The sequence below is a fragment of the Ornithorhynchus anatinus genome, chromosome 3 (assembly GCF_004115215.2).
Source record: "Ornithorhynchus anatinus isolate Pmale09 chromosome 3, mOrnAna1.pri.v4, whole genome shotgun sequence".
Classification (NCBI taxonomy): Eukaryota; Metazoa; Chordata; class Mammalia; order Monotremata; family Ornithorhynchidae; genus Ornithorhynchus; species Ornithorhynchus anatinus.
Window position 1 is genome coordinate 112,370,059 of NC_041730.1, and position 10,307 is coordinate 112,380,365.

The following is a 10,307-nucleotide window of genomic DNA, read 5'->3' on the forward strand; positions in this document are numbered from 1 at the left end:
GAGGCTGATACAGTAATCGAGGGAGGATAAGAGAAGTGCTTGGATTAACGTGATAGCAGTTTGGATGGATTTTCACAATTGTGTGAAACTTGAACCGACAGGATTTAGTGATAGACTGAATATGTGTGTTGTCTCTACAGCACTTACGTATATATCTGTAATTTTATTTATTTGTATTGGTTCTGCTTAATTGTATTGATGTCTGTTTCACTCCCTCTAGACTGTGAGCTCATCATGGGTAGGGATTGAATACTGAGAGCCCTATGTGAGACAACCTGATTACCCTGTATCTACCCCAGTGCTTAGAGCAGTGCTTGACACATAGTAAGAGCTTAAATACCAACATTATTATTGTCTCTACTGCTCTATTATACTTTCCCCAAACCCTTAGTACAGTGCTATGCACACAGTAAGAGCTCAGTAAATGATCGTGGTGTTGTCTACAGTGATGGGAAAGTCACAGGGAGGACAGGTTTCGGGCGGAGAGTTAAGGAGCTCTGTTTTGGAGATGTTAAATTTGAAGGGGCGATGTCTTGAAATCAGGAGGAAATGCAAGAGTGAAGAGAAGGAGAGATAATCAGCGCATAGTTGAGGTAGCTGAGGCCATGGGAGAGAAATAAGTTTTCCATGGGAGTGGGTGGATGGAGACTAGACAGGGATCCAGAACTGAACCTTGAGGGATGCCCACAGTTAGGGAGTGCGAGGCAGAGGAGAAACCTGGACAAGAGACTGAGAATGATCAGCCAGAGAGATAGGAGAAACAGCAAAGGACAGTGTCAGTGAAGCCAAGGTTGATAATGTTTCCAGGAGAAGAGGGTGGTCATTCGTGTCAAAGGCAGCTGAGAGGTCACGGAGGATTAAGATGGCATAGAGACCATTTGGCAAGAAGGAGATCATCTATGACCTTTGAGAGGGCAGTTTCTCTGGAGTGAAGGGGACAGAAACCAGATAGAAGGGGGTAAAAAAGAGAATTGGATTTCATTTTAGTGATAAAGTATGTGGCCAAGTCCCTAGGGGCAAGAGATGGGTTGTGGGAGTAAGGAATTTTGAGGAAGGAATTATAAGTCTGAAATGGCTGCAGTAGTACTGTCCATTCATTCAGTTACATTTATTGAGCACTTACTGTGTGCAGAGCACTGTACTAAGTGCTTAGAAAGTATAATTCAGCAATAGAGGCAATCTCTGCCCACAGCGGGTTATTAGGTGGGGTAGAGAGCAGGGTTGAAGCAGTTGATGAATTTGATACCAAGGAGGGGAGCCTGGTGTCAGGATTTTCACCAGCAGTGCTCTATAGCTCGTGTGTGGAATGGAAGAAGTGTATTGTGGAGGGTACACAGGATTGTGGGTTAGTGGTATGAGTTTGGAGGAGGGACAGGGGAGAAAAGGAGTTGAGTTCAGTAGAGAAGACAGTGTTGAGGGTGTTGATTTGTGCTTTAAGAGAAAGTAGTTTGGATTATTAGTGGGGGAGGATGACTTAAGAAAGTTGGAGGGGGTCAAAAGATTGGAAGCAACTGTGGAGGAACGGGACAGAAGGAAGGTGAGGAGGTTTTGGTCATATAGGGAGATTTCAGTGTTGCTAGAGATTGTATAGTGATTAGAGATGATGAGGTTGAATTTATTTGAATGTAATAATGATATTCATTGAATGCAATATACTGTATTAAGCACTTATGGTGAACAACAAGGTGCTTACACCCTGCCCACAAGGAGCTCACTCTCTAAAAAGGTATTTTACATTCTAATGACTTTAAGCACATAAATACGACTGAATGAAAGTATCCGACTTGGGTGAGGTGGGGTGGAGCAAGAAGCCAGTGGTGTTAACGGGTGAAAGGAAGTGTACAGTGGAAGAATCAGTGGCAATATCGACCTGGATATTGAAGTCCCTAAGATCAATGTAGGGATGGAGGACAGAAGTAATATGAGAAAGGAATTAAAATGGTTCAGAAAGTTTGAAGACGGGCTGGGGGGCACGGGGCAATAGATGACTATGACAAGTAACGGGAGTGGGTCGTAGAGGCAGATGATATGGGCTTCAAAGGAAGGGACAGGGAAGGATGGGGGGAGGTGATATGATGAATGATGTGAAAGCAGCACTAGGGAGCAAGAAGGAAGCCAAATCCTCCCCTTTCCCAGTGAGTCTTGGGGAGTGGGAGAGGATGAAGCCCCCTCTATAGAGAGCAGCAGGGAAGATAGTGTCATCTGGGGAGAACCAGGTTTTAGTAATGGTGAGGAGGCATGGGACTGGGTCAGGAGCAGGTAAAAGATGAAGGGAAGCTTTTCCATGATGGAGTGGAGGTTCCACCAGGCTGCACTTGGCTAAGACTGGGGTGGCAATGTGGGAGGAGAGGAGGGGTTGACTAGAAGGGGATAAAGGAGGGTATAGGAAAAGAACGCTAGAGATGGATTGTTCGAGGGGAGGGGATTGGAGACACAGGTCCTATTCCTTGCAGTTAGAGTTGCTGGAAGCTGCCAGTTTGCTGAGATAAAATAAAATATGACACTGCCTGACTCTACACCCTCCAGATGGATTTCCAGAGGAGTGGAGAAACCAATCATTCTGCTAAATATTTCTCTGCAAGAAATTTGTTTCTTGTTTAATAACTTACTGGGGATTTGCTACCACTCTTCGGGAATCCAGTCTACCTTAAAAAAAAACACCAAAAAACCCAAAACACGTGTGCATCACCCAGTCAGTGGACAAACACAGGGGCTGTGCCCACACAAATCCAAACTCTTGACTATACAGGTAAGCTAGATTTAAGGGTTTGGGGTCATTACAGGTTTTGAAGGGGTCATCTTAGGGCAGCTGCCCTGCTTGTCTTTTTGATCGATATCCTCACAAGTTTCGTGCCAAGCTGCTGTTCCTGACCCTACCATCTGCTCTCCTTGTTCTTCTATAGAATGCCCCACGTGGGCTATGTGGACCAGATTCTGTGCAGAGCAGACTCACTGCTTGCCTTACCACTCTTGTCGCTTCAGCAGGCACAACCAGAGAACAGCTGGAGGCTGCTGAGGCAGGGATGACGGTGATAAGTTGTCCCGTTTCCAGACTTGACAGAGGGTCCGGGGATACCGACACAAATTATTAAGCAAATGAAGAGGTATTTTTCTGATTCAGCTGGGCACCTGCAGTGGCGAAAAAGATTGGTATTGCACCAGCCTTGAGCTATGCTAAGGTTGGGCAGAGAACCCCAAAATAGCACTGTTTGGTCAAACTTCTCCTCACAATGGCAAGCTCTAATCTGTCCATGTCAGTATTGTTCCTGTGAAAGAAAATAAAAAACAGCACTACGTTCAATGGCTAAACTAAAGAGAGAAGCAGTGTGGCCTAATGAATAGGGTACCTGAGAGTCAGAAGGCCCCGAGTTCTAATCCGGGCTCCACCACTTGTCTGTGGTGTGACCTTGGGCAAGCCATTTACCTTCAATGGAACTCAATTTCCTCATCTGTAAAATGGGGATTGAAATTGTGAGACCTATGTGGGACAGAGACTGTGTCCAACTTGATTTGCTTCTATCCATCCCAGCAGTGCCTGGCACACAGTAAGCACTTAACGAATACCACAATTATTATTAATAATTATTCCTCTGCTCTAAATTATGTGTCTTGTATCAAATACTGTTCAGATCAAACATGTGCATCCAGAATGGAAATAACTGACAAATGATCTCTTTTCCATCTTTCATTTCTGCCAGAAACTTTAGGAATTCTGGGATTATGTTCTGTCCCAGATCCACATTTGTTCCTGTTTTTCCTGGGAAATTTCTCACCTCCTCCTTGCTGGATGTCAAAGAAAGGTATTATCCTTGAGAACTTTTGACAGCTATTGAAAGAACTGCTACTGTGAGATCTTAAAATAAAAGGTGGAAGAATAGGACAAAACAACTAGAAGCAGTATAGACTAGTGGGTAGGACATGAATATAAGAGTCAAAAACACCTGGGTTCTAATCCCAGCTCTGCCACTCATCTGCTGTGTAACCTTGGGCAAGTCACTTCACTTCTCTGTGCCTTAGTTACCCTGTTTGTAAAACGGGGACTAAGACTGAGTCCCATATGGGACAGGGATTACATCCAACCTGATTACCTTGTATTTACCCAGTGCTTGGCACATAGTAAGCATTTAACAGATACCATACAATAAAATAAAAAACACTATTTGTACCCCAATTTAGATTGTATATAGTTGTCCTTCGTATTCGAAGAGGCCCACTGTTGGTGAAGTTCAATTATGAGTGTGGGTGTGGGTAAAAAGTTTAATTTTGAACCCACAATTCTAAGCACATTGGACACACAAAAAAAGATGTCTCTTGGTACTTTGTTGTACTGAATGCTTGTAGCATTTGCCTCCTTGTTTCTATTTTGTCCACACAAAACATTGGCTCAAAGAGAAATACTCCCTCTCAATTAGAATGTGTCATGCTGGTCTGCATCTGGCATCCAGCAGTGTGTACAACTTTGTTCCACAGGGTCCTGAAAAGTCAAATTGTAAATCCCCACTAGATTACTAACTACCCACTACACTGTAAACTGCCGACTAGATTGTAAGCCCCTTGAGGGAAGGGATCACATCCACCAACTCTACCGCATTCTAAGTAGTTGGTAAAGTAGTCCACACACCATAAGCGCTCAGTAAATATCATTATTTTAAGACTGAAAACTGCTTTAGCTTGCTGGTTCTGGGGCAGATGTGGTTTTTGGAATAACCAAGAGTACATTGTTGAGATCCGAGTGGCAGAGTTCCTCATTATTACTCAATCAATCATATTTCTTGAGTGCTTACTGTGTGCAGAGCACTGTTCTAAGGACTTGAGAGAGTACAATATAACAGAATTGATAGACATGTTCCCTGCCCAAAATGAGCTCACTTTTACAGTGAGTGCCTTGTAGGCAGGGTGTAAGCACCTTGTTGCTCACCTTAAATGCTTAATATAGTGAAATATATTTCACTCACTGAATATCATTACTACATTCTAAAAGCCTCCCTTCTATCACCAATTACTCTTACTACGATCTGCCTACTTCTCTTACTTTTTTGAATCTAAGTCCCTTTTCCGGGCATATGAGCGGTCGTTGTATTTGCCTGAAACATTGGTAGGATCAACATTTTGGGCAGCTCTTCCCGACTCCAACTCCCGACTTTAGGGACTGGTAGAAATTTCTCTCTGATAAAAGTGAATTTACCAGTAAAAGAACATATGTTGGCCAAAATCTGTGGTGTATATTTAAGAAACTGAATTATGCCAGACCTAAAGCCATATAGAAATTAGCTTCTTGTATTAAAGGACTCCAAACTATTCTTTTTCCTCTCCAAGGTTCAAGGTTCAAGACAGTGTAGGAATACCCTTATCTGTAGGCAGCCTGGCTAGAAAAGAATTGACCATTTGGCAGGCTTTATGGCTTGTAGAATAAACTTAGTGCAAATAGGATTTAAGCACTCCAAGGTCTCCATTATTACTATCTGATCTCCCAGTTTTACTGCCAGGAATATTCAACAACTGGGAGAGTTTTGACCAATCGGACTCAAGCAGCTCAAACGTTATCTAATGCAGATCTGTTCAAAGAAAGTTACATTTCAAGATCAAGAGTAAGTGTGGACTGTTGGAGGTCAGTGGATCCTGCAAGTTGCCTTCTGTTGAGCTTTTCTACTTATAGCTGTGTGCCATGGGGTTTGTTCTAGGAGGGGAGTGAGAAGTGACTCAAAACTCTTAGAACTCAAGAGCACAAGGGATTTCCTCCATGGCATCCATTTTAACATTTAGGGATGACCCATTTATCATCCACAACCATTCCCCTCTCCATCCCTAACTTTCTCCTCTATTAACTCATTATGGACTATTTGGGCATATATCCAAACCCTACTGGTATTTTGTGGTCACTGATTCCATACGACCCTTCTCAGGGTCGCATCTGGAGAGTTTCCAGTATTCTATCAGTCTCGGGTGTGGGAGGGAGAGTCAAGCAGTAGCTAACCATTTCATTCCTAGCTTGGGCAGTGGAAGGCTATCTGCAACAAGTCAAAACTCACCCATACTGGGCACTGGCGGCATGGGAGAGAGTTGAGGGTGGAGACTCGTGCTTTATGGGATTTGGTAAAAATCAAATTCTGTGATCACCTTTCATGATTTTTTTCTTTTTATGGTATTTGATAAGTGTTCACTAAGTGTCAAGCACTGTTCTAAACTCTGGGTAGATAAAAATTAATCTGGTATGGTTTAGTGAATAGAGCATGGGCCTGAGAGTCAGAAGGACCTGGGCTCTAATTCCTCCTCTGCCACTTGGGCAATTCACTTAACTTCACTGTGCTTCAGTTATCTCATCTATAAAACAAGGATTAAGACTGTGTGCCCCATATGGGAAGTAGACTTGTATCTAGCCCATTGTTTAGAACAGTGCTTGATACCTAGTAAACACTTAAATATCATTATTATTATTACTCCTTGTCTCACACAGGGCTAAATTTAAGTAGGAGGGAGAACAGATATTGAATCCCCATTTGGCAGTTGAGAAAACTGAGGCACAGAGAAGTTAAGTGACCTGCCCATCATCACAGATCAGGCAAGTGGCAGGGGTGGGATTACAACTCAGGTCCTCTGACTTCCAGGTCCATGCTTTATCCACTAGCTCACATTGCTTCCCAATCTGTGGACTTCTGTCATGTTTCTTCTCAATTCATGTATTTCTATGTCAAAGGGTCTTACCTTATTAGGGAGTTTTTTGATTGGCCTTATTGGGAAATAGGTACAGTCTGCCAAAATGCATTGCAGATTTCTTAAATGAAGCCCCAAACAGGCTTCCTCCACCCCTCCATCTCCATAGTCCTATCACTATCCTCTCTTATAGGACAGGTCTTCCCCCAAAGCTTTTTTTAAATGGTATTTGGGCAAGGCATTTTCTGCCTCTGGTCCTCAGTTCCCTCATCTGTAAAATAGGATTAAGACTATGAGCCCCACATGGGACAAGGACTGTGTCCAACTTGATTTAATTGTACCTACCCCAACACTTAGTACAGTGTCTGACACATAATTATGGTGCTTGTTAAGCACTATGTGCCAAGCACTGTTCTAAGCACTTGGGTAGATACAAGTTAATCAGGTTGGATACAGTCCCTGTCTCACATGGGGTTCACATTCTTAATGCCCATTATACAGATGAGGGAACTGAGGCCCAGATAAATGAGGTGACATGCCCAAGGTCCCATAGAAGACAAGTGGCAGAGCCGGAATTAGAACCCAGGTCCTTCTTACTCCCAGACCTGGGCTGTAACTGCTACGCCCCGCTTCTTCTCCAAGTAAGCACTTAAATACCATTATTAACTCTTACAAGTGAACTTTAAGCAGACAGAACATGATATCAAGTAATAGACACTAGAATTAAAACCAGGCTTATTTTCAACATTCATGCAACAAATATCCAATTTGTAAACTCTGCTTCATTTTATCTATGTGGACTTCCTAAAAACCTGGATTTGAAAGAAACAAAGAAAATGGGCAGGCATATAAAGTCTCTCAGAAGCAATATCCTCCTATATGCCATTCATCTCTTACCAACCCCAGAAATAATGAGGGTCAGATTTGGGGTATTTAAAATACATAGAACATACTTCTTACAGGGAATTATAGAAAGTCTCCTGTGGTAGTACTATTTTGGACCCCTGGCCCACATCCTTCTTCTGCCCTGGAACAGCCTCCCTTATCCTAGCTCACAGACAATTACTCTCCCCATTTTCAAAGCCTTTTGGAAGGCATTTCTCCTCCAAGAGGCCTTCCCTGATTAAATCCTCATTTCTTCTTCTCCCACTCACTTCTGCAACACTCTGTGTAGCTCCCTTTATTTATCCCCCCTCCCAGCCCCACAGCATTTATACATAAATCTGTAATTTTATTTATATTAACATTTATCTCCCCCTCTAGACTCTAAACTTGATGTGGAAAGGGAATGTGTCCATTATACTGTATTCTCCCAAGTGCTTAGTGCAGTAATTTTCTCACAGTAAGCACTCCATAAATACTTGGATTGACAGTTGAAAACCATGGAATCCCAAAACATCAAGAGGCAAAAGGTTGAGCCTTCAGAGACATGGAGAATGAAAATTGTTAATCCCCTGAGTAGAACCAGTAACTGACCCATAAACAGGCAGCACATCTGCTACCTTCTGGAGTGTGCTGACAGCACTTTTGCTGACAAATTAGGAGAGAGAGAAACACTAGAAATGGGGAAAAGAAGATAAACTAGAAGGGACATGAGAACCAGCAAGGGGTGAGAAGAAAAGGAGGAGGCCTGAGAAAAGCACAGCTCCTACTACTGTTCTTGAACAGAGAACTCTCCTCACCTTCTAAACACCAAACTCCTTTCTCTTCAAGGATTTCTTCTCCAAATTCAAAATAAAAACCAGCTGGTCTCATTTCTACCCAAGAAAGTTCTGCCTGAATCTGACAGAGCAAAAGTTTGAAGATTTACTTACAGTAGCAAGGTGGAATTTAATTTCCTAAAGGTGAATTTAAAAGGGGGATTAAAATTATCCCATGACTTACCTGGAGCCATTCCAGACAATTAACTTCCATTCATTTTTTATCCCTAGGACAATCACCCAACTTAGCCTCACAGCCAGACAAGGGAGAAGGAGAAGGTTTAGAAGCTGCTTAAAAGAGAGGAAACTTGCTCCTAATGAGACCATCTGTGATGAAAGGTGAATTGGATTAAGAACGAGGTTCTGGTCAGGTGCCTCCATTCATTCATTAAATAGTATTTATTGAGCACTTGCTATGTGCAGAACACTGTACTAAGCATTTGTAATGTACAATTCAGCAACAGATAGAGACAATCCCTGCTCAATGATGGGGTCACAGTCTAAAAGGGGGAGACAGACAGCAAAGCAAAACAGAACAAACAAAACAAGACAACATCAAGATAAATAGAATCAAGGAGATATACACCTCATTAACAAAATAAATAGAGTAATAAGTAATATATACAAATGAGCACAGTGCTGAGGGGAGGGGAAGGGGGAAGAGCAGAGGGTGGGGGAAGGGGTGGGGAGGGTATGCAGAGGGAAAGGGGGGCTCAGTCTGGGAAAGCCTCCTGAAGGAGATGAGCTTTCAGTAGGGCTTTGAAGAGGGGAAGAAAGTTAGTTTGTCAGATATGAGGAGGGAGGGCATTCCAGGACAGCGGTCGGATGTGGACCGGGATCAATGGTGGGACAGGTGCGAAGGGGGGACCATGAAGAAGTGAGCGACAGAGAAGCGGAGTGTACGGGGTGGCCAGTAGAAAGAGAGAAGGGAGGTGAGGTAGGAGGGGGCAAAGTGATGGAGAGCTTTGAAGCCAAGTGTGAGAAGTTTTCGATTCGTGTGAAGGTTGATAGGCAACCACTGGAGGTTTTTGAGGAGGGGAGTGACATGCCCTGAGCGTTTCTGTAGGAAGATGATCCAGGCAGCAGAATGAAGAATAGACTGGAGTGGGGAGAGACAGGAGGAGAGGAGATCCGAGAGGAGGCTGACACAGTAATACAGTCTGGATATTATGAGAGCTTGTACCAACATGATAGCAGTTTGGATGGAGAGAAAAGGGAGGATCTTGGTGATATTGTGAAGGTGAGACAGGCAGGTGTTGGTGATGGATTGGATGTGTGGGGTGAATGAGAAAGCCTCCACCAGGAACACAGCCAATCAATTTAAAGGACTGGAAAGGAGGAGGGCTAGTTAGCTGGGGGAGAAGCCCCTCTGCCACTTTGGGTCTTTTCAGCCCTGATCAGAAATGCTCAGGTCTTGTCAGAGGCTTGGGTTGGGCAAATCTGGGAGTCCACCTAAGAAAATTAGGTGAGCTTTTTGCCATTACTCCTGTGGAGTAGTGCTCTTGGCTCACTCATCAAACTTGGCAAACTTTTAACTAGCCATGTTCCCTAGTGATATTACAAAAGATGCATCTCCTGCCATGATGACCTGCCCGTTGCCTTCATTTCCTCATCACCAACTCTTTTTTCAATCTTTTGTAGTTTGGCTTTCAACTCATTTGCTCCGGTATGACTGCTCTTCCCAAGGTCACCAATGATCTCCTTATACCTAAGTCCCAATGGCTCTACTCAATAATAATAATAATAACAATGATTGTGTTATTTTCAAGTGCTTATGTGCCAAAAATGGTAGTGAGCACTAAGGTAGATTCTTGACAATCAGGGGGCTCACAGTCTAAAGTAGGTGGACAAACAGGTATTGAATTCCCATTTTGCAGGTGAGGGAACTGAGGTACAGAGAAGTTAAGTGACTTACCCAAGGTCATCCAGCAGACATGTGGCAGAACCAGAATTAAA

The 10,307-nt window shown here is 43.3% G+C and overlaps 1 protein-coding gene across 1 annotated transcript in view; it reads right to left on the reverse strand.

Annotated features, from left to right (window-relative positions):
• SFTPD (surfactant protein D) overlaps positions 1-8,627 on the reverse strand; it is an 81,688-nt gene extending 73,061 nt beyond the window's left edge. The window contains exon 1 of the mRNA XM_029060840.2: positions 8,536-8,627. Coding sequence (XP_028916673.1) covers positions 8,536-8,545 — 10 coding nt within the window. The 5' untranslated portion in view covers positions 8,546-8,627. The remainder of the gene's footprint in view (positions 1-8,535) is intronic.
• Positions 8,628-10,307: the final 1,680 nt, after the last annotated feature.